The 25444-nt window shown below is 41.3% G+C and overlaps 1 protein-coding gene across 1 annotated transcript in view; it reads right to left on the bottom strand.

Annotated features, from left to right (window-relative positions):
- Positions 1-25444, bottom strand: part of Pcca (propionyl-CoA carboxylase subunit alpha) — a 358996-nt gene that overhangs the window by 49332 nt on the left and 284220 nt on the right. Inside the window, exon 21 of the mRNA XM_047554213.1 lies at positions 13949-14001. Within this exon, the coding sequence (XP_047410169.1) occupies positions 13949-14001 (53 nt within the window). The remainder of the gene's footprint in view (positions 1-13948; positions 14002-25444) is intronic.

The following is a 25444-nucleotide window of genomic DNA, read 5'->3' on the forward strand; positions in this document are numbered from 1 at the left end:
GCTTGTGGGGGCTCTACTTAGGACTTTTCGACTCAGGAAGGCACAACACGATACACGTTCAGTAGAAACGGGGCTGCGGCGGGTTTGAACGTGGGTCTCCTCCTGGACTAGTGGCGCACAGTACGATCCCACCTGAGATGCTGGGCATCGAGTGGCGGTTCCAGGCAGCCGCAGAGCACCAGGGAAAGGACCACACTCTGCAGCGCACTGTGCTGCCGAGACCTGACGTGCAGAGGGTGAGGCGGACGAAGGGCACGATGGGATTCCTGGGACACAGCTCCTGGTAACCTGAGGAGCACCCGCCGTGGGGTCCCTGACTGGCAAAACTGACATAGTAGGTGGACAGGTCCTTTTGCACAGGGTTGTCCTGAGCATGGTGGGATGGCTGGCAGCATCTGGCCAGTTGCCAGTAGATTCTGGTGGCACCGCACCACTCATCACAGCAAAATGTCTCCAGTCATTGTCACGTGTCCTCAGAAGAGCAAAATCACCCCGCTGAGAACCACTGAGAGCCATCAGACTTGTAAGACTGCAACACACTGCCAGGCACTTATATTTTAAAAACTGTCCATGTCATTCCTAAAATCCTTTAAGAGGGCTCAGAAACAGGAGCAGGTTTAGTTCCCCCACCCTGCTCCCCATCCGGCAGTCAGGCATCGCAAGCAAGAGTGGGGGCCACTGGGAGAACTGAAGCTGAGCCCCAGCTGCCTGTGAGGAGAGGCCTCGTTCTACTTCAGGACCGGCCTGATCCCGTAGCTGCCCTTTCTATATGATCCACTCTGAACCAATCACTTCGCTTCCGTAAGTGTGTGACAGAGGCTTATCTATGGGTGAAGTGAGCATTCTCCTGGAGCCCCCATGGCTGTGACAACTCAAAGAGACCACCAAACGCGACTTGCTGGGCATACCGTGGGCACTCCAGCATCATCTCCCTGACCACCCACATTTTAAAGGGTGGTCTCACGAGTGGCTGAGACAGGAAAGGGGTGGGGTGATGTCTTAGACATGGTGAACTCTAGGGGTAACTGTTAGGACTCAGTAAGAATTTCTCTAACCCCTAAAAAGACAAGGATTCTCTTTCAGACAAGGGCACTTTGCCACATCACTATGTCGCCACATGCTTGGTAATTAGCTTAGGTAATTAACACTGATACCTTAGGAATTACCTTAGCTGTTCCCCAACTATCGTGAGAATTTATGCCATTCAAAACACACATGCCAGCCGGGGAAAGCTCCCTCCCAGAAACACATACCACAGACAGTGACTGCTATCCAGCCTCCTGCAACTCTGCTCGGGAGCCTGTCGTACGTTTCCATGCACAAGGGGGGAAATACCACAAAACATTAAGTAGCTGAGCAATTAAATGGTAGCTGCAAAAGAAAAGGAAAACACTGCTTCACACGTGCCTTTGTGAGGTGTTGCCTGCATCATACTCTATTTGATACGCCTCGCTGGGAAGATTACAGGACTTTCACAAAACTGAGGACCAGATGAAGAGAAGCAGTTTGTACAATATGTATTGAACTGACCACTCTCACTGTTTACTCAGGATGTGTCTGTGGCAAATAGTGACAGTCCATCTATCAGTTCAAATGGTAAAAAGAACGTAAATCACACAAGGCCACACCACAGGCTAGGATTTGCCCTAAATCCCATGAATGCCCATGGCACATCTGGTCTATGACCCAGTATGAGGAAGATTAAGAAAAGGATCCTCACACACCTCCAAACAGCTAAAACACATGTTCATTCCTGAAGCACATCAGGCTGGGTATGGTTTGTCATTTTCTTTGTAAGGTGTTCAAGTAGTGACAATGTGTATGATGCTGGTAAGTTTCAGGCCCCTAAGAATCTAGACAGTTCATCTCTTGAACATTTTAGATCAGTGAAATGGGAAAGAAACTCTAAAATCCCAACTATTAAGTTTACCCAGTCATTCTCAATTGGGTGCAAGTGTGTTGGTCCCCAGACCCCCGAGCCTAGCCCTCCAGGCTACTTGGCAACATTTGGGAGATGGTGTTTTGGCTCTTGCATCCGGGGATGTGACCAGGTGGCAGAGGCCAGGGCTGCTGAACATCCTGTCATGCACAGGCCAGTTCTCTGTGACACAGAATTATCCAGTACAAAATGTCAGTGCTGCCAAGGTTGAAAAGTCCTGCTCTAGGCAAAGCAAAAATGATCTGCATCGTGGGTTTAAGGCTTGCAAGAACTCCGACTAAATCAAAGGAATTGCACAAATGATAAGTAAATTTAAAAGACACAGTTGATGACACTGTGGACTTAATTATACTTGAGGTCCTATCAGGTTCCTCCTGGTTAAAAAACTGCCTTGTGAAAAGTTCCCTTACTCAAATGCATGTCCTATCCTCTTAAGGTAAGAAAAGTCCAGAGCACTGTTCCTATGCTTGGCTACCAGTAGTACAAGGTGTTCTTCAGTGTCAATTTACTAAACTCCATACTAATTCTACACTAATTGTCAGAATGCAGTCCAAATCCTAGTCTTGGTGGTTTTTTTTTAGCTCTTTTCTACAAACACAGATCCTAGGCCTCACCTCAGGCCTAGGGAATCAGCTTTTCTGGGAACAGGACCTGGGAATCTGCATTTCAGCAAGCTTCCTGGGTGCTTCTTATGCATGATAAAGTTTAAGAATCGCTGACTTAGACATGGCTTCTATAAGAAAAGTGTTGTTTTCACTGTAAGTTAAAGAGCGTGATCAAACAATTGATAGGCACGAAAGATCAACGCCATACAGTGAGGCAGCACGGGCCTGAAATGCCTACCTAACCCACTGCCCTTCAAGGTGAGGTTGGTGCAAGAAGGTCTCACTAGCACCATTATCAAATGTCCTGTCTCAGAAGCATTTTGCCTTTCTAGACGAACTGGTTTTAAGCAGCAATGTTCAAATACCATGTACCAAAGTCGCTGTACATGATGTCTGGCCAAGATGTATTCTTTATGTTCTCCAGTTTTCTTCAGTGAAACAGCACCTTGCTGCTACAGGTAGACATTTAAATACGTTCTTTACACTTGGAATTCAATGACAAATAATACATTCCCCGTGTTAATAGGGCATAGCCACTGGGTGAACAAAACTTTGACTTTTCAAATAAAAAGGAAATATTTTTCCTTCTAAATTTTTTTGTAGACTAAGTGCCAAATTGTGGACTCAACTAAGATCACAATTTCAGATGATAATGTCTTCAAGCAAGCAAGAAAGAGAAGGAAAAAATGTGAGTCAAATGTAGCAAAGGGAGAGTAGAAAGCTGTAATAAAAATCAAACTATTAAGACACCAAGTACCTTCTATTTTTTCAGGTATTTTACAGACATTTTCTTATGCAACTCTTGCTACTGCCATAAAAATAGATAATGTCTATCTTGCTAATGAGAATATAGAGGACCAGAGAGGTTAAGTAACTTGTTCAAGTTCACAAAGCTAGTAGACGAGAGATCTGAGACTCAAATACAGGAAGTCTGTGTTTACATTCCTGTCTGCTTCAACATTCACTAACATCCTAACAGTGAATCATGGAAATTTCTTGTGAATATACAACTCGGTAATACCACATGTTTTAAATTAACAACACTCTGAAGGGTATTATACCTCTGATTGCTTCTACTAACTCTCAGGTGCTCCTTGGTACACATCTTAGAAAATGAATGGAACTAAATCACCTAATAGACACAGAAGTACTCTAAAACCCTAAAGCATCGTACAAATATAAGACATTGAGTTATTTATTAAAATTGGTTTTATTTTTAGGGATCTTTGGCAGATGGCAATAGAATACTGAGATACTTTGAAATAATTAGTGACACCCTAGGGTTCTGATACTGTGAAATCATGAATAATATAAACGATAATAATATAAATGATTTGAACAACAGGAAACGGTGTAATTTTGTAGATGACTCCATTAGAGAGGACAGGAGCCTTGCCTTAGGTAAGTGGGCATTTCTCAGGGTTCCACTCTGAGTCTGTCTTCTGTTTCCCATCATCCCTGTGGGCAGCCTTACCTCCTGCATGGCCTCACATAGCTTCCTGTTGATGGAACACTAACTCAGATGCTCACTTTTCATCTGTTTCCTGATCTCCATGCCAGAAATGCCCCTTGCATCTTAGGTGTCCCTCTGGCATTTCAAACTAAAAAGAGTCAAAATTCACCTCATCTACTCCACCTCTTCTCAGGTGTCACTCTTCCCATCTTCCTTATGAACCAACAGGCAGAAGGTATTCACAACATCTGGGGATACTGTGATCCTCTTCCTTCAAATCCTGCAATGAACCTCAATGTCTAGAAGATACAGCCTGTTATGGTTTAGATGGGAGGTATCCCCCAAAAGCTCATGTGTAAGACAATACAAGAAGGTTTAGAGGTGAGATGATTGGGTTATGAGAGTCTTAACCCAATCAGTGAATTAATCCCCCAATGGGATTAACTGAGTGGAAACTGAAGGCAGTTGGGGTGTGGCTGGAGGAGGTGGGTCCCTGGGGAAGTGACTTTGGGGTTCATATTCTCTCTCTCTCTCACTCTCTTGGCTTCCTGGTGTGATGTCTTGAGTTGCTTCCCTCCACCACACCCTTCCATCATGATGTTCTGCTTCGCCTCAGGCCCTGAGGAATGGAGTCAGCTATCAATGGACTGAGACCTCTGAAACTGTGAGCCCCCAAATACACTTTTGTTCCTTAAAATTGTTCTTGTCAGGTCTTTTGGTCACAGCAGTGAAACACTGACCAGAACATAGCCCAGTCTCCCCTGCATAGCCCTGGATCACCTGGCCCCTGCTACTCTAGTTTCACCTTCTAAACAGACCTTTGTCCTCTGCCTGCCGCCCTCACTAGCCAACTGCTCTTCCTTGAACACCTGTGGCACTGCAGGCCTCCGGCCTTCATTTATTTTATTCCTTCTCCTTCCCTCCCATTAGTTTCTAAACCTCTCTCTTCAGGCCTTTGCAGATGCTGATCCCCTTTCTCTGAAAGGCTTTTGCCTCTTGAAACTTGATTCATCCCTGAAGCTGTAGCCTGAGCTACCAGGTCCATTGGGCAGCTCATGATTCCTCCCTTCCTTTCTCCAAGCCCGAAACCCTTCCCCCTCCACACCTCTCTCGTTACTCCTGTCACACTAGACTGTGATGAGCTGCTCCCACTTCTGTATCCACAGGGGCCAATGGGCTAGCTGGTGGCAGGAATATCTCTTTCCTTTGATTCGCCTGAACTGTCTGTCGCATGATAATCAATCACTGACTGCCATCACAGCATTAAATGCTAGGCTTCATGCTCATTATCAAAACGGAAAGTCTAATAAGATGTGTAGGATTCTTTTTCACCCAAGTTTATGGTGGGACCACTACTGTATCTGCTGAGGGACTGCTTATGACTTCTAAGGCACAGAAGTCTGACAAAGTTCTCTCCAAGTTTATTTTTAGAAGATACATAATCAAGAATACATGAGGTCATTTACTACTCCAAAGAGTTGGTATATAAAAACAAGGGTTACACATCTAGTTCTTTTCATTTTCCAATTATTTGGATTCCAAACAAACGAGAGTATACTTTATTAAAATTCAATATCCATAAGTGAATTTTCAGAAGAAGCAGAACTTCTTGATGTTTATGTATCTATAAATATGAATGATGCAGATTTCAGGCCCTGCGATGTAGATGACAAGACACAGCCCAAGCCTCAGCTCTTGCTAATTAAACGAATCAATTAAAAGGACTGCAGTTGCAACTGTGTAGCTGCTGTTCTATAGTAGCAATAACAACCCCACGGGGAGGTCTTTCACTACATTAAAATGCTGTCCTCCACAACTCCATCTGATATTATTAGAAGCAGTTATTTGTGTCTTGCTGTCATATTAGTAGCAAAGGCAAATTATGGAAATATGCAGACCAGAATGGTCCCAGTATGAGATCAGGTTGGGTTTTCAGCCTCCAAGGGAACAATTGCTGAAATTCCAAAGTTCCCCAAAGTTCCTTAATGGAACTGATAAATCTATCAGCGCAGCATCCATTTAGAAGCCAGGTAAGGGTCACATATTTACATACTTTCCTGCTAAGCTGATACAATTCAACGAGATGAATTATCATATTAAGTTTACCCTCCTGAGTTAAACTGATGGAGTTCAAAATTGTTTTCGATGGTTGTCATTAATCGCTGTTACTTCATAAATGCTTACTTTGAAATCTAATTGTGCTAGTGTATCAAGGGTCATATTAATAGCATTCTTAATGGTAAATCTTTGTAAAACATGTTTATTCTACTAATATTATTACTCTAGCTCTCAAGGCTAATAAGAAATAAAGTATATTTATTATCAATAAAAACTTAATTTAAAATGTATAATTTGAGATTTAAATTAGCTTTAAGAACTTTAGCATCATTTGGATTCATTAAGATCTCTGGCTAAGCTTCAAAGACATAGAATTTGATAGTTCCTCAAGAGTCTTTGGGCAGATGCCAGTACCACAGCCATAAAGAGGCCATTCAATGAGTCTAAACTTATCTTTCCTTTTGGGCGATTGGCATTGTTTTTGCAAAGAAAAAAATTTCAATCTCACAGAGATATGTTTATTTTAATATCCCAGTGCTTTAAAAATCAAATATAAACAATGATCAGAATAAAAATTCTGAATAAAATGGCAAGTTTTGCATTCTTAAAGTAATAAAAAAAATTCATCCTTATTGTTTAGCATAGTTCAAGTAAAGAATTCTGGGTCAGCAAAACACTATCTCTTCCATTTTTTTTGTGAGCTTTTACTGATATACTCAGACACACAGCTTCACCAAAAATGTGTGTTAGTCAGCTTTTCATTATTGTGACCAAAATATCTGACAAAAACAACTTGAAGAAGAAAAGTTTATTTGGGCTCCCAGTGTCAGAGGTTTCAGTCCATGGTCAGCTGGCTCCATTATTCTAGGCCCGAGGTGAGGCAGAACATCATGGTGGAAGGTGTAGCAGAGGGAAGCTGCTCAGCTCCTGGCAACAGGGAAGCAGATAAAGAAAGGGACAGGCCAGGGACAAAATATGCTGCCTAAAGACACACCCCCAGTGGCCCACTCCCTCCAACTAGGCCCTACTTCCTACAGTTTACACCATCTCCCTCCCAATAGTTCTTTTAAATTATTAGCTCATTAACAGATCATTAGTCCACTAATGATTATGAACTAATCATTTCCCAAAATACCCACGTCTGAACACAGCTGCACTGGTGACCAGGCCTTCAACACAGAAGACTTTGGGGGACAGTCCAGATCCAAACCATAACAACATGGAAACAAAAACAGAACAAACAACCCAGACAATGTACTATTTGTAAAAGGCACAGATATCCTGGAAAAAATTCTGGGACATGTACCTCACCAACTGTGTATTATGGACCAAGTGTCTGTGACTCCCTCCCCCAAGGTCATATTTTGAAGCTCTACTCACTGATGCAATATCTGGAGGTGGGAGTGACTAGGCCAGATGAGGCCATGAGGGTGGGACCCAAGAGGGATGAGTGCCTTTGCAGGACGAGGAAGAGCGATCAGAGCTCACTCACTCTCAGCCACCTGAAGACAGCGTGAAGGCCGCCCTCACGCCGGGAAGACAGTCCTCCCGGGGCACTGAGCATGCTGCTCATTATTCTTGGACTTTCCAGCTTCCAGAACATGAGAAATAAATGTCTGTTGTCTCAGGGACCCTGGCCCAGGCATTTCGTCACAGCAGCCTGAGATGACTTACTCGGTGAGCTTGGCAGTCACTGGAGAAGGCAGTGGAGTGACCCTCTCTTAAGGCACTTTGGTGGAAACAGCTTGACTTCAAAGCAAGAAAAGCTGGTTCAACCAGTTATTAGCACAGACAAGTTATTTAACCTCTTTCTATTGTTATTGTTATGATATGATTTTGGTTTTGGTGGTGGTGCTGGGGATCATGCTCACTTTGCCTTTCTCTACACACTTAAATAAGAATGCACACTCATTGTTGGTGTTTCAGCACATCTGAGCATGGGAAGGTAACTGCAGTTACGTGGGAGAGGACAACAGGCATGAAAACATGGGAAATAAACGGCAGTGCTCAAGTGAGACCTCAGTAAAGATAAACCTAAGAACGACCACTGGTGACATATATTTCCAGATAAAATTTCACTTCTCATATATATCAAAAAAGCTTTCATGTCTACTAAAGTGTATACTGGACTGGGCAGTGCCTTCTAAAAAACTCATGTCCCCCAGAACCTCATGAGTGTGGCCTTGCTTGGAAAGTCTTTGCAGATGTGCATGGTCAGGACAAGACCTTGCTGGAGGGTGAGCCCCCATCTGGTGTCCCTGGAGTCACACAGATGAACAGACACAGACAGGGAAGACCACGTGACAATGCAAGAGGAGACTGGAAGGACACAGCTAAAGCCGAGGAACACCAAGGACTGCCATCACCTACTGGAAGCCATGAGGCAGGAAGAAACGGAGCCTCCCTGAAGTCGTTCAGAAGGAAGTGACCCTGCCCGCACTTGGACTTTAGATGTTTGGCTTCCGGAGTTGTGAGAAGACATTTCTGCTGTTTTCAGCCTACCCGCAGGTGGTAATGTGTGGCAGCAGCCCAGGAAACTAAGGCAGACGCCTACAAACTACAACTGAGGAGCAGGACAGTGACGAAGCTGATAGGTACTAAAGGTTAGAATGTGGATGCGCTGAACACACACGTACGCCCAAGCCAAATGTGCCCCTCTGGGTCAGAAAGGCACAATTTCCTCTCTGAATGCCTCAGTCTGTTAAGTTGGAAGACTTTGTCTTCATCATACGTAAACACTCCCTAAAAAATTTTAACTATACTTCAAACAGTGTGACAGGAAGGGGACCTGAGGGTTAGGATTGAAAGTCCTGAGCAAAGGCTTTTTAGTCAACAGAATTACTGAGTCTCAAATCTACACCTTCTATATGAATCTGAAGTCTATCCCAGTGGACATGAGGTTTTATAGACAGAAGATGTCCTTTACATTCCTTCATTACCAAGGAAGCTGGGCTGCAGCAACTCCAGCAACTGGAGGGCGGGGGTGGCACTGCTCAGCACCACTGCACCCAGGAACCAGGACAACAGAGTGGCATCAGTGTTGACACAGCTTCCAAGGGGGACAGGGGCCTCAAGAGCCTCACACTCGGCTCTTGGTCCTCTGACCAGGAAGGGACAAGTCTCCACGGGTCTCTTGAATTTTCACTTCTTATGAGTAAGTCTCCAACTGTTCCTTGCTCTGCAGGATGTTTGTACACTGGAACAAGAGTGCCTGTTATAAAGACGCGGGTTCCCCAGCTCAGAGTTCCTCTCCTCCAGTTAGTCCCCAGTACGTGCAGGCATCATCTGCCCTCTCTCCCTGCATCACCCTGGGGGAATGTGGTTTCAGGGCAATGGAGCAAAAATGATACTCTGCCCACTGTTACTGTTCTAATCAACTGTCCTTTCCCTCTGACCCTGGAGTCTCATGTTTTCCAGCAGTAACCATGAAACTGTAGCAGATTAATTTGTCATCTTGCAAGTAAGGTAAATCTCAGACCTTCATAGTTCTTGATAGTCACTTTGTAGCTCAGAGTCAGAACTTGTCATATAGTCCCAACTAAGTCTTCTGCCTTCTTAAAAATCCAAATGATATATAAATGGACTAAACTCAGATACTTATGCAGTCTCGCCCCATGTGTGCCGCCAGGACACATGTACCCATGTTCATAAATGCTTAGGGTAGCACTAAGAGCTATAGCAAAAAGCTGGAAACTGCCCAACTTATCAACACAAGGACATCCTGCCTAGCTGTGAGCACAAATGAATTATAGCTGCATGCAACTCGGTGAGTCTCAGAAACAACACCAAGCAAAGAAACCAAGTCATGAAAGATTAGAGAATATATTCTATTATGTCAGGTTTGAAAGCAAGCAAGGCTGAACTATTTAGAGATGCAATATGTGGAACAATTATAAACAAAAGAAAGAAATGGTAAATACAAAACCAGGAAGAAATTTCCATGGCAGGAAGTAGCAGGACTATGGAAGAGCACTGGGAATCTTCAGGAGTCATGGTGATTTTTAAAAATAAACTCTAGCCAGACACAGTGATGCATACCTGTAATCCCAGTGGCTCAGAGGCTGAGGCAGGAGGATCGCAAGTTCAAAGCCAGCCTCAGCAAAAGTGAGGCACAAGCAACTCAGTGAGACCCTGTCTCTAAATAATACAAAATAAGGCTGGGGATGTGCCTCAGTGACTGAGTGCTCCTGAGTCCAATCCCTGGTACCCCCCAAAATAAAATAAACTCTATAGTGGACATAGAGGTCTTTATTATTATTCTTTAACATTTACAAATGTTCTATTAAATATTATTTAATTTACTAATCATTATTATTTGGGGGGATACTGAAGGGTGAATCATGGGGTGCCCACTGAGCTACATTCCCTGCTGTTTTTATGTTTTGAGTCAAGTTCTCCCTTAGTTGCTGAGGCTGGCCTCAACTTGTCATCCTCCTGCCTCAGCCTCAGTAATCGTTGGTATTATAGACTTATCTTTGCACTCAGCTTATTAAATTTTTTTAAAAATGCACTTGTACAATTATGTAAAGTATATTTATAATATTTTTGTATTTTTATATTTAATATTCTCTTATAAAGTCAGGTTTTTAAAAAAGTAGTGAGATTTACTAGACATGAAAATAATAAACTTGCATTTTTAAAGTTCTGTGTTAAACCTGAATGAAATCAATTATCCTTAAGTCTATGCCTTCCCTAAACTGAAATGCTAACATCACTTTTAAAACTTCAGTGATACAAAGAAGTATTTCTCTTAGTATAAATTTAAACTTTTTTGTACAGTGAAGGCTGTATTTATTAATTTTTAAAAAACCCCCAACTTTATTAGATAATTCTACAAGGATTTTCACAAAGGCGATGCATACTTGGGAGGCCTGACCTCTACCACGTGACCGCTGTTCCTGACCTCTGTTCCTGACCTCTGTCGGCAGCTACGTCTGCTTCAGACACTTTCCACTGAGGCAGCACGTGAGAGCTTCGGTCACTATCTGTTCTAACAGTTCCGTGAGCTTCCAACCGTACTGCCTTTTCCATACTGACCCATTTTTGCTAATAATATGCATAGAAAATATCAATGCAACAAAGTAGATGGCTCCAACCTCTGCCATAGAACCTGGGAGTATACATCTCTTTTAAAAAATTTCAGGTAACTTTTGTTGGCAGTTTAGGTGGATGGAGGGGAATAGGGGTGTGTGTGCTTTTTTATTTTTTTTTCTTTCTTTCCAGTAAAAGGGAATAAAATCAAAAGGCACCTGCTGATGGACCGAACGCTGGACCTGAGCAGCGAATCTGCACCCCTCCCTTGCTCTGACAAGTCACATGTCTCTTCTGGTGCCAACTTTCCTTATCTGAGGAAGAGAGATTAGTTCATCTCTAAGATCCCAAACACCCCACACTTTTTAATCCATTGTTTTCTATGTTTGTTTTTTCGCTTTTCTTTTTCAAGTCTGACACTCAGGTCCCACAAGGGTCAACTATACTCGTTCACTGAACTGATATTTATTGAATCCCTACCAGGTCCTGCTCAGAGCACTGTGAAAAATGACGAAAAGGCCGGTGCTCATGAAGCCTGCCATACGCAAGGGAAGACAGACAATAAACACGTCGAAAAAGTGCACAGTGTACTGTGTCAAACAGCGACGATCGCTAAAGAAAGAGAGGAGCAGGGAAGGGGGAAAATAAAATGTCAGAAAGGGCGAGTAAGACTCTGAATGGGGCCAGGTGCAATGAGCACACCTGTAATCCCAGCTATTCAGGAGGCTGAGGCAGGAGGATCACAAGTCTGAGGCAGCCTAAGCATCTTAGTGACCGCCTGTCTCAAAATGAAATAAAAGGGCTGGGGCTGTCGCTCAGTGGTGGAGCACTAGCCTAGCCTGTGCGAGGCCCTGGGTTCGATCCCTGACACAGAACAACAACAGCAAAAAGGCTGCGCAGATGTTCCCGAAGGTCGTGACAGAAGAAAGGTGAGTGCAGAGCCTCTGAGGACTGCGTGTGACGAGGCGCAGGAAGCCAAGAGACTTGCATTTATACAGAATCCTTTCGCTGCTACTTCAGCAATGCAGCAGCCCGCTCAAACACGATAGTTCTGGAAGGAGAGAGCCACTGTAAATAACCCAAGGATGGGACACATACTTCTGTGATTGTCAAATTTATGTCTCCACTTAGTGAGGCCACAGTACCCAGATATTGGTAAAAGGTTATTTCAGATGCATCTGTGAGGGTATTTTCTAGATGGGATGCACATTTAAATCACTGAACCTGGAGTAAGATGGATCGTCCTCCACAATGTAGGTGGACTTCATCCAATCAGTTGAGGGTCTTGAATGGAAAGCAACTGACCAACAAGGAGCAATCAGTCAGAAGATGGCCTCGAACTGCAGACTTCCCCGTGTCTCCAGCCTACTGGCCGACCCTGAAGGTTGGGACTTGCCATCCGTCCACGATGGAGTGAAGCGATTCATTAAAGTCAATCAGTTGATATCAATCTCTCCCTAGGCACGTACACATGCACACACACACACACACACACCTGATGGTTCCAACTCCAATGTAGTTTCTCATGAAATACAACTCAATCATGAAGTTTTTGTTTACAAATAAGTGTACATTACTTTATAGAATAGCCATAAGCCTTAGGTTCAATACCTAAAATTTAGGTTACAATGAGCTAGAGACTATACGTGTACTTTGTATATAGAAACTATACATGTATCTTTGTGCATATATAAATGATGAAGTCCTTTGTGAATATATATTATTAATATCCTTCCCTTCTCAATGGGTACAAATCATTGCATTTTTATTTAAGCCACAGGCCTCTCTGATATTCTCAGTAAACTCAATATTCTGAAACAATGTACCCAAAAGGACATGAGTAGATGTTTCTCATATTTTAAAGATACTTAGTAAATGAATATGTGAAAAATATTCAAATATAGTAGCAACAAATACAGAAGTGAAAATTAAAACAATAATGTGCTTTTCTAAAACTATTGTGGAATTTTTAACTAATGCTACTAATAATAATTATAAACATATGAAAATAGTAATAACTAATTATCTCTTTTTAGTAAATAATTTATAAAACTATAATACTAGTGAGAGTGGAAAGCAGTCTAATATCTAATGGGTGGGGTTCTAAAGATATATAAAATAACTGTAAAATATGTAATGAACCATGAAAATATTCATGGTTTTGATTATATTTGGGAAAAAAATGTATCATATGCATTTTTAAATATCTTATACTTATTGAAAATAATTCAAAACATCAAGAAGTAAAATATATGAAGATGCTCACCATACCATTTGCAAAGGCAAAAAGTAGCGGCAGCCTGTACATCTAACAGTTGAGATCCAGGGACAAATAAAATGTCACATCTAGTCATTGGAATGTTAAATATAGCTATATTAAGATGATGCTTATAACTATTTTATAGTACTACCTAAAATAGGATTTAGACAAAAACATTAGGAAAAGTATGATTATGATTAAATTTCACTAGAAAGTTAGATGTGAAAGAACCTCACAGAGAAAATTAAAGAAAGCTGAAGGGATAAAGGTCAAGCCTCATTGTTTTCAAAAGCATCTTTATGTAATATTCTCTTATTTTTATTTAGATGAACATGGAAAAAAATCTTTAACACAAAAGTTCTTAAAATACTCAACAAATTAATTTTTAAAAAATATGTTCTAATAAGAAGTATCTAAAACCATTCTATCACAGAAATGGCTCTAACACATTAAGGCACCTGCTCCTTGTACAAACATCGTAGTTAACAGTAAAATAAAACCACAAGGAAGCCAGGTTGAAATTCATGGGCTAAAACTAGCCGATACTACTTTCCTCTGTAAATTAAGAGAATACACAAAATGATTATTCCTTCCATACTTACCACTGTACCAGAAAACTGAATGTTCATGTTTCCATCAGCTTCTCGAGAAGACACTAAAAAAAAAAAAAAAAAAAAAGGTCTAAAATAATTTGCATCTACACAAAAACTTGTATATGAGTGTTCATGACCAGAAAAAGTCACATGTCCATCACTGATGAGTGGACAAACAAAGCACAGTACATGTCCACAGAGTAGGATGGTGGCATATTATTAAGTAATAAACAGCAGGCAGTCACCAAGAACACACATGGTTCATTTAGAAAGGGACGTATAGAATAGACACTGGATTGTGGCTGCCTCAGGGAGGAGTGTTGGGAGATGGGTAACTGCTCATTGGCACGGGGTTTGTTTTGGGGGTGTGAAAATGTTCTAATAACATTTGGGGGCGATGACTGTGTACTCTGAACAGACCAAACGCTGCTGAATTGTAACTTTAAATGGGTGAATTAGATGGTATGTCAACTATATCTCAATAAAGTTATTAAAATGAATGAGCATTTCCTTAAAATGACAATGAAAACAATGTGATTCTTTTGTGTCCAGACAGAAGTGAAAAAAGCAGAATTTATCTCTACATTATGCATTTATCTTAAGTCAAATATGTTCAAAGCAAATACTTATTATCATCATATATCTTTCTCGTTTAAACTTTAATGCAAAAATAATATTGCTAAAATGGATGACTAAATAGTACGCTGGAAGTAAATTAGGCTTTTTCGGATCATTCTCATCAGGAAAATTACTGTATTAATTCTAATTGTTCTTCAAAATTTTTCTTTTCCTGTGCTAATCAGAGATGGCCCAGCAGCTTCAAAGACTACACACACAACTGAAGCAGTTGTAAATAAGCTACTACTATTTTATTTTAAGTTCCCAGAAGTCCCGGAGGAACTGTTAGTGGCCTTTCCTGATCTGCATGCCATGGACTATTACAAATGTATCCTAATTATCTTCCTTTTCCAAAAGTGCAGGTTTACTAACACCAAAGCTCTGAGTCACTAGAGCAATGGAAGCTAGAGGGAGACTCCAGAGCTCAGGTTGAGCCCTCCGCTCCTTCACTGAGGGACGGCGGGAGCAAAGGAAGAAAGTGGAGAAACACAAACGTTTCCCCCACCTGCAAATATTGCCATGTGAGTTGACAAAACAACATCAACTGGAGGACAAGGCAGTGTCATCTAGAACTGGAATTCCACATCCATATGTTACCACGTTGGCCTGTTAATTTCACTTCCAAGAATTTAGACTAAGAGAAAAATCATGGATAGGCAGAAAAATAAGTCTACAAGTCACACTGTAGTTCATAGAACTGAAAAATGTCATGCAATCTCAAAGGACCAGCAAAAGGAGTCAGTGACATAAATTATGGTATATCCAGAAAGACATCAAAACATTTTAGAGATGCAAAAAATGTTCACACAAGTAGAATATCCCTTATCTAAAATGCTTGGACCAGAAATGTTTCAGATTTGTGAGTTTTTGTTTTCTTCTTTTTTGGATTTTGGAATATTTGTATAGAGTATACTGGTTGGGCACTCCTAATCCCCCAAACCTGACACTCAAGATTTTGGATTTCCAAATTAGAGATGCTCAAGCTACAGTATATTTCTAAGTGCAAAAGAAAGAACTAAACAGTATGTTCAGAATGAGTCTCATAAAGACTGGAGATGGTTAGCAGGGATGGGTGCACACAATGAAAATATATTTAATGCCATTGAATAATAAAATATAAAGAATTAAAATGGCAAATTTTATGTTCTGCATATTTTATCACAATTTTTAAAATAACTGTCAAAATGACGCAGCCACATCAATGTTTATAGCAGTGCAATTCACAATAGCTAAGCTATGGAGCAATCTAGATGCTCTTCAGCAGATGAATGGATAAGGAAAATGTGGTATGGAAACACAATGCAGTATTACTCTGCCATAAAGAAGAATGACTTGTGGCATTTGCTGGTAAATGGATGGAATTAGAGACTGTCATGCTAAGTGAAATAAACCAGTCCCCAAAAGTCAAAGGACAAATATTTTCTCTGATATGCAAAAACTAATTCAAAATTAGGTGAAAAAAAAAATAGAGATTAGTGGAGAAGACAAAGGGGAACGTAGGGAAGGAAGGAAGGATGAATAGGGAAAGAGTGGAATTCGCATATGAATTGACCTTTCCTATGTTCATATGTGAATATACCACAGTGAGTCTCACTATCATGTGCATCCACAAGACACTAATTAAAAAAAAAAACTATAAGTAAATAGAAATTCAGTAGAGTAGAGGGGGAAGAGGGTGGGAGGAAAGCAGGGGAAGGGAAGTACTGGGGACTGAATTAGAAACAAATTATATTCCAGGCTTTTATAATTATGTCAAAATAAATTCTATTGTCATGTACAACTAAAAATAATCAATACATTTTTTAAAAAAAGAAAAAAAAACTCATATACTATAGAAAAATTCTAGAATAAATAATGCACATAAAACACAGAAACTAATATTTCTGGGAAATATTAGTTTGATCTTTTTTTCTTTCTTTTCACTGACCTGTTGGTTTTCTTTTAAATGGAAATGGATAGTGAATAAAGGCAAAAGAGACAGACGGAACACAGAATGGAAGAAAATAGATCCTTTTCCTTAGCGTTCAATTAAGGTTCAACTAAGACCTGAGAGCTGAAGCCCTGGACTTGACACTGGGGCTTCTTCTATAGCCACCAATCTCACTGCCCATCAATCCACGGACACTGTGTGTAGCACAGTTAGCTGAATAAAGACCAGCCTTCCAGGAGACTAAGGAAAAGACAGCACAACTATAAAATAAGTATAATTCAGTATGATTAATCCATTTGTCCAAGATGTACAAAGTACTATGGGATAAGAGAAAAGACCAATTAAATGCCTGGAAAGTTAAAAGATTTGTTGGATAAACTTTAGAGCTGGGAATTTAAAAACTGAACAGGATACAACTATTCCGAAAACAAAACAGAGTGCTTAAAAAATTAAAATAGAACTACCATATGATCCAGCAATCCTGCTACTGGGTATACACATTCAAAGGAATTGAGACCAGGATGTTGGAGAGATACTTGTACTCCCATGGTTCACTGACGCATCATCACACAAACAGCCAAGACCACCAAAGGATGAATAAAAACTGTAACAGACACAACGGAATACTACTTTGCCTTAAAAAAAAAAAAAAAAAAGGAAATCCATTTGTCATTGTAACAATAAAGATGATGTCAGAAGACAGTATGTTAAGTGAAACAAACCAGGCACAGAAAGAAATGCCAGGATCTCATTCACATGTGAAATCTAAAGTCGCTGAACTCACAGAAGCAGAGAGTAGGGTACTGGGATGGGGCTCAGTGGAAGAGTGCTGCCTAGCACGGAAGAGGCCTGGGCCTAAGCCAGAAAGAACACCAGGCGTGTGGCGGCACACCTGCAATGTGGCTGCGTGGGAGGCTGAGGCAGGAGGATCCCAAGTTCAAAGCCAGTCTCAGCTTAGGGAAGCCCTAAGAAACTTAGCAAGACCCTGTCTCAAAATGGAAAGATAAAAAGGGCTGGGGATGTGGCTCAGTGGTTAAGAACATCCAGGGTACAAGTGCTGGTGCTAAAATAGATAGATAGCTAGACAGAAGAGAGTAGAAGGTTGGTTACCAGAGATGGAGAGTTGTTGGTCAAGGATATAAAATTTTAGTTAGTTCAAGAGGTCATTTTACAACACGGTCAATACATTGACAATGTATTATACTATTGAAGATTGCAAGAAGTAGATTTTAAATGTTCTGACCATTAAAAAAAAATCAGTTTGTGAACTAATGCATATCTTAATTAGCTTGATTTAGCTATTCTGCAAAGTACACATTCTTAAATACAACATTTTTACATGATAAATAGATACATTTTTGTTAATTTTTTTTTTAATGAGCAGGAATTCTCAAAAGGGAAGTAAAAGAAAAACTTTTGTGCTAATGGAACCATTATGCTGATTTCAGATTAAAAACAAGCACAGTAAATTTAAGGAAGGGTGAGTCACTCTGTGTGGGCAGAGGGTTGGGTGAAGGATGGAAGTGACAAGAAAGGAGACCTGGAGGGACATATAGAGTCAGGTCACTCTCTTTATAAAGATTTATTTATTTTTTGTGATGCTGAGGATCAACCCAGCGCCTCACACACGCCAGGCAAGTGCTCGGCTGCTGAGCCACCACCCCAGCCAAGGGCCAGGTCTGTCTCGTTCAGAGGGAGCTCATTCTTGACAAAGTTCTCATCCTTCAGAGCTGGGGTGTGGCAGGTCTGTGTTTTAGAAAGATGATGGCAAGATTGAAGAATGGGGACAGACCGGATTCAGAGACCCGAGCAAATGCTGCTGGAACCCACCAGAGGAGCCTGAAAGGTAAGTGGTACTCGGGCGGACTGCGTCTGATCGCGAGGACCTGAAGCGCATGGGAAGATGGTCTCTGTTTTGTTTACTAGATGAGAGGACCACACAGGGAAAACCTAAGTCAGCTGCCGGCACTAGGGCCTGCACAGAATCACACCCGCCTCGCGTGCGGGGCAGCATCTTCAGATGGAGAGTTTTAAAGAACAAGGGCCATTTCTTACCCTTGCTCCTCAACGCCATCAATGCCCTAATCGAAGCTGCAGACCTGGAAAGCTAAGGGCGATCCTTACCAAGATTCTTTAGTTCACACACTATGAAAACGAAACAAGTTCTCTATCCTTCCATCATCAGTCGGCTAACAGTAGACATTTGGCTGGGGAGAATTACAGGTGAGGCTGCTAAAAACTGTGGAAAGGAGTGGTGCAGAACAGTCTGGACGTGGACAGGTGATCCGTGAACGTGCCTGCCGCCCCGTTCCTAGGTTACGAGTAGTGAGGCAATACCCTGATAGCACCCCGCCACTGCCAGCCACGGACTTTCCCCAGCAGTGCTGAATCTTCTGTCCTTGGTAGCCTGGGTCAGAAAGAAGAGCCACAGGACATAGTCTGTATTTTGGCGGTGGGGATAACTGGGGATTGAACCCAGGAGAGCTAACCACTAAGCCACATCCCCAGTCCTTTTTGTGTTTTATTAGAGACAGGGTCTTGCTGAGTTGCTTAGGGCCTTGCCGAGTTGCTGAGGCTGCTTCAAACTTGTGATCCTCCTGCCTCAGCCTCCTGAGCCACTGGGATTGCATACACCTTTTTACTTTGAGACAATGTCTTACTAAGTTTTTGAGGTTGGCCTCAAACTCGTGATTCTCTTGTCTCAGCCTCCCAAGTAGCTGTGCATCACCACGCCGGGCCTCACCCTCCATCCTTGAACTTCCTCTTACCCTGTATCTAGTCCATTGCAGTCTTCTCTGCCCTTCACAAAAATACATGTCACATTAGTCCACTTCTTATCTCCACTGCTACCATCTTGGTCTAATTCAGGGGTCAGAAAACTTTTTTCTGTAATGGACCATACAGTGAACATTTTAGGCTTTATGAGCCCAGAGGCACAATTTGTGAATATTATATAGCTAATCATATAATAAGAAAGAAAGCAAATTTCCACAACTTTTTTTTAATACAAAATTCAAAATGTAGCTGAGCACAACTTTCTATAATACTGGTTCACTAATAAGGAGAATGGAATTCTTTTATTTTCAGGACAAAATTTTCTTCAATTGGGGCTCAGTGTTCCTTATCATCAAAATCAAGAGAAAATGTTTGCCATAACTGACAATCTGCAATGGTGTTTATGTATTTTATCTTTGAAAACGTCTTTTTCCACTGAGGGATGGCCAGAGCCTCACTTCGGTCCACAGCTCACGATTCCACTTGAGCACATCCATGCTTGGCAGGAGTTATAGCATTTTGTTAGACACCTCCCTTGATATTTGCCTGTTAGCATATCTTACACTGCAGTTTAATCACTTCCAATGAGGGGCAGGCACAAGCGCCTCCACTGCTCAGCTAAGTGGATTAAAATACAGAAACTCCCTCTGCCCTTGCATTGAGGTTTTGGAAAAATTCTGCTGAAACTATAATTAGCTTCTTGTATTAAATGTTTTGACAACCAGGAAGTGTAAAAAGAAGCCTGACACTTATCATTTTTGAATGTTCTCAAAAGAAATGATGAGTGTCTGCGACAATGGGTAACCTAAATATCCTGAGTTGATTATTACGCAATGGAGACATTTGCTGAAATGTCACACTGTACCTCATAAATAAGAACAATTAGTACCTGTCGACCTAAAATAAATACATTAAAAGATTTTTCTAAAGCAGCTTGCTATTATCTGTGATTCAAATGCTAGTTGTTGTCAAAACGACTTTGCTGCAGTACAAGTTTACACTAAGCGGTTTCGTCTTGCAGGGTGGGCTGAATTCATTAAACTGCAGCCTAAGCGATTTCAAAGCCATTCAGTGTTTGGTAACAGTACTTGAGGGTGGTTCTTCTTGTTCAGCAAAATTTTCATCTTGGTTGCGCTCAAAGGATCAGGGTCAGCTTCACCTGCGCCAGGTAAAGGATCAGGGTCAGCTTCACCTGCGCCAGGTAAAGGATCAGGGTCAGCTTCACCTGCGCCAGGTAAAGGACCAGGGTCAGCTTCACCTGCGCCAGGGTAAAGGATCAGGGTCAGCTTCACCTGCGACAGGTAAAGGACCAGGTCAGCTTCACCTGCGCCAGGTAAAGGACCAGGGTCAGCTTCACCTGCGCCAGGTAAAGGACCAGGGTCAGCTTCACCTGCGCCAGGTAAAGGTAACAGGGTCAGCTTCACCTGCGCCAGGTAAAGGATCAGGGTCAGCTTCACCTGCGCCAGCGTAAAGGAACAGGGTCAGCTTCACCTGCACAGGCCCTGCACAGCTGGGAGCAGGGCAGGCGGAAGCTCGCCTCCAATCACAGCAAACGCTGCAAAAGCGCCAGACAGGAAGAGGATAGCAGCGCCGGGCTGTGCCCCAGCACCATGCACTTGTGAACTCCATGTTGAATCTTGCACACCTTTAGTAAGTTGTCAAACATTGTTCTCTCCCCAACCACTTTAAAAATGTAATGACCATTCAACTCACGAGCCCCAAAGAAGCAGGCTGTAGGCTGGCTGTTGTGATCTCCTGGTCTCCTGCCACCCGTACCTCCCTCCAAGGACTATACGGGACAAAGGGATGATCTGTCTCCACCACCATGCCCAGGTGTCCATTCCTCCTCGCAGCAGTGATCTGAAGTCACATCCTAGCCATGTCATAGCGCAGCCTCTAAAAGTTTCACAATAGCATGGAGTAAGACCCAACTGGCCCACAAGGGCCCTCGCTCAATGACCTGGTCCTCGCCCATCCTCTCCCGCTTTCCTCCTGCCATTCCTTCTACCTGGGGTGGGGGGGCTTTCATCCACCAGACTTGTGCAAGGCTGTCTCCTTCTCATTGGTCTCAACGTGATGCTGATTCTGCAGAGAGGACTTCCTGAGGGTCTCGGCTGTCGCCGCGCCCTCTCCTCACTTTCTCTGCACCGTCTTATCCGATGGTCTTCACCCAGCCCTGGGGCCTACCGAGATTACCTTCGTTCTGCCTACAGCTTCATATGTCAGCTTGCTCCTGCTCTGCCTGCAATGCCCAGAAGGCTGCCCAAGTCACACTGGGCACTCCCACCCACCAAGAGGGCACCAAGACAATGCCAACACGGCTTTCCTTGCCCTAAGAGGGCTGGACTCATTCCCAGGCAAATACAAGTAGTTCACAATAATTAACATGAAAATAGATTTTAAAACTTAGATGTCTCATGAAAAACACAAGTTATATCAATGAGAGTGTATCCACAGATAACGTGCCAATAAGCTGCACCTAACTTTGCATTCCATTCAAGGCAAGCGACGGTTACACATATAGCGACGACAGTCTTTTGCTCTTTACCTTATTACTACAATCTGCAGAGAAGGCACGCAGGGAAGTGCCAGCATCTCAGCAATCGGGACTAAGGTAAAGAAAGAGAGGGAACAAAACTTCACTAGGAACTGCAGCTTTCCTAAAAGGAACATTCGCTTTTCCCACACTGAAGGATTAAGACAATTGGCTTCTAGAATCCACAAAAATGAGGTATTTGCTACGTACAAAAATGAATTCAATGCATGCCAAAACAAATAAGGGACTGACCACTTGATAAGCCAAGAGCAAAAGTCTTAATCCAAATTAAGATTTCTATTCCACCCTTATTAAACAGATTCCACCGTTGTTAAAATATTTTCTCCAAATATTCTACTCCTTTTTCTATTTTAAATGGCACTTCAAAGCAAGATAAAAATTTCCTTCTTTTCTTATTTTGATAGTCTGCGCCAACATTTACAAAATACGCTTTTTATTTCTTCAAGGAAAAGAAAATTTTAGAAGAAAATGGTTTCGACATTTGTTAGAATGAATTCATATGAAATAAGCAAGGTTGCTCACTGAACAAAGCAGTCACAAAACAATAAATCAAATGTTCCAAAATGCCTTCAACAATAAAATCAGAGGCAATTTAACATTTAAAAGTAATGTCCACTGCGCAGTAAAAGGGAGAAATAGGATTGCTTTCTTCCCCCACACTGATTCCCAACTTGATAATATTCTTAAAGGCCATTACTATGGGATTTGTCTTATCAGTCTCTAGTGCAGTTGCTTGTATTATTTTCCATGTTTACTACAATCAATGTTCATTCTATTCAAAATTCTCTTCCTCTATCAGCCACTAAAATATAATTTTCTAGTTAACAGCAGACAAGAAAAAAGTATGTGTGGGGTAGGGTTGGGAGGGGAGCTTTCAGAAGGACATTCTCCAGATATGTTCTATTTTACAAGCAATTTCAAATCATGAAGTATATGCTGCAAGAGACCAAGGCAACTGCTAAGCTCCCAGGACCCCAGTCCAAAGGCAGGTACACCTGCCTCAAAATTAATATTTTAAACTACATCGGTATATACATCCAGCTGTTAAATTGTGATTACATTTTTGAAGCAAAGTGAAAGGAGTTATTTCTGTTCTTCTAGTGAGCTGTTTTCTAAGATGTGTAACTGTAATTGATGTTTTCAGGACTGTAAAAAGGAGATGGTTAATAATTATTCTTTCATTTCCTACTTCTTTAGGAAAAAAAAAACAAACCTCTACTTATTCTAAGTTATATATTTCTATATCCTGCACAACCTAAATAGATGGTTTCATATTACAGTTGATGACTACAGTAATCACATGCATATAGTACAAAATAAGAGTTAATTACTTCTAAGAGGTGGTGGGTGTGGGAAGAAACATCTTTAAAACATGGAAAACATTTATTTAGGACTAAAAACATGACTATTACTTTGAAATCCACTTTGTATGTGTGTGTGTGTGCATGTGTTCATGCACTCATGGATTGGCAGAGTATAGGCAGAAAGGTAAGCCCCTTCATTTAGCTTTCTAAATAACATATTAATTTTAGGGGTTGGAGGTATAGTTCAATGGTAGAGTACATGCCTAGTATGCTCAAGGCCCTGGGTTCAGACCTGCAGCACTAACAACTACTACTACTACTTCTACTACTACTACTACTAATTATTATTATTATTTTAGTCAGGGGTGGTGGTATACACCTGTAATCACAGCTACTCAGGAGGCTGAGGCAAGAGGATTCCAAGTTCCAGGCCAGCCTCTGTAACTTAGCAAGATCCTGTCTCAAAATAAAAAATAGAAAGGGCTGGGGATGTACCTGAGTGGTAGAGAACTCCTGAGTTCAATTCTTGGTACTCCCTCCAAATATTTAGCATCCATATACCACTTACTAGGATTGAAACTAAAGTTTGTCTTCAGACATTGTGGAAACATTTCATTTTAATCTAAACTACTGAAAGAAAATAACTTATTTTAAACTCTAAGTGGATATAATAACTATTTTCTTAAAAACAGAAATGAAGGTTAAATTTCAAAATCAATTCAGATTCTGTTTGGACAAGCATTTGTAACTACATCTCAGAATATACACAATCTGCAAATTCATGGCATTGTATCCATCATGCTCCTGTGCTTGGGTAATATTCTACATTACCTAACCCACTAGGCATTTTTAAGTTATCAAGTTATATAATCTATTAGTACTCCAATCAGTTCACAAGTAATCCATTTAATCTGGTATTCTGCAGTAAATAGCACGAGATTCCTGTGACACTATTCCAAATTTCTCTGCTCTAACATGGAAAATGAGTTCTACTAGTTGAATATCAATGACCTATTCAATATGAATGCACAGAGCTGCACTCCGCTCTGAACTGTTATTTATAATAAATTTCTCTTCTCTTGAAAACATTTAAGCAAGAATATGGGAAAGAAAAGAAAAAAGTCTTCAAAGGTACACCATGAATAGCTCCACATCAGACAAATGCAGAAACTGTTACACCTTAGCAGGATCTCCAGATATTTTCCAAAGTATTTAGCTACTCTTGGGGTCTGCAGACAACCTGCTGTGAGCAGGTGGATGGAGAAATCACGCCGCACAAAGGAACAGGCCAATAGCAGTGAGCAGGCTCTGCGTGCACGATCCCACAACGAGACTGTAAGAAATGAAAATGCAGCCTTAAAATGCCAACAGGAACAATAGGGTCAGTCCCAGCAGACGAAGGACACTGTATGAGAGATGGAGAACTGTTTGAGTGCTCAAAGTAAAATGGAAGAGCCTCTTTGAATGCTAAAAAAAAAAAAAAAAAAAAAAAGAAATGACTTCAGAGGGATCTCAGAGCTTGACCATAGTAATAATTTTAAAAGTTCTACTGATCCAGCATGTTCCACACTACAAAGGTTCTAGGGTGGTGAAGGAAACAGAGGGAGCACAACACGGACAGGACACAGCAAATCTTTTGTTTTCTTTGGGCACTTTGGTTCTACACTACAGGCAGAAAATCATTCTACTCTTAAATAGCTCTGACTTTTGTAAGGTTCTAAATTTAAATTAAAATTAGGAAATTCTGAACTAAATGATGAATTCATCTTCTGTTTTAAGTGAATTTATTTATTATTCCTCAGTTCATTATTCCGATTCATTTTTAAATGATAACTTCCAAAACTGTGGTTGACCCATGGGGGAACACTTGAAAAAAATTATCCGCTGCTGTTTCATCTGAAACGCTCTGGTTTACAAAGGGTTTGGCTTCTGAGTAGTCTAAACCAGTAACCACGTCAGCCACGTGTGGCTACCCACAACCTGAAATGTGACTGGCAGGATGAAGGAATTTCAATTTTATGTAATTTAAGGAATTTTTTATTTTAATTTAAAACACTGAAGCAATATGATGCATTCGTCTGTTAAAGACAACTCATTATTTGGTAGGACTGCAAGTGTCCCGCTGTTTAAGATATGGCAGTCTTGCAGGCGTGCTGGACATCTGTGTTGTTTCTGGTGTCACATTAGTAACATTTTGTATTTTTTCATGTTGGAATAACTTTTTGTGTATATTAAGTTAAATAGAGTTTATTAGTAGGCTTGGCAGTGGTAGAGTGCTTGACTAGCATGTGGGAAGTCCCGGGTTCCATCACTAGCACCAC

Source organism: Sciurus carolinensis, chromosome 5 (assembly GCF_902686445.1).
Source record: "Sciurus carolinensis chromosome 5, mSciCar1.2, whole genome shotgun sequence".
Lineage (NCBI taxonomy): Eukaryota > Metazoa > Chordata > Mammalia > Rodentia > Sciuridae > Sciurus > Sciurus carolinensis.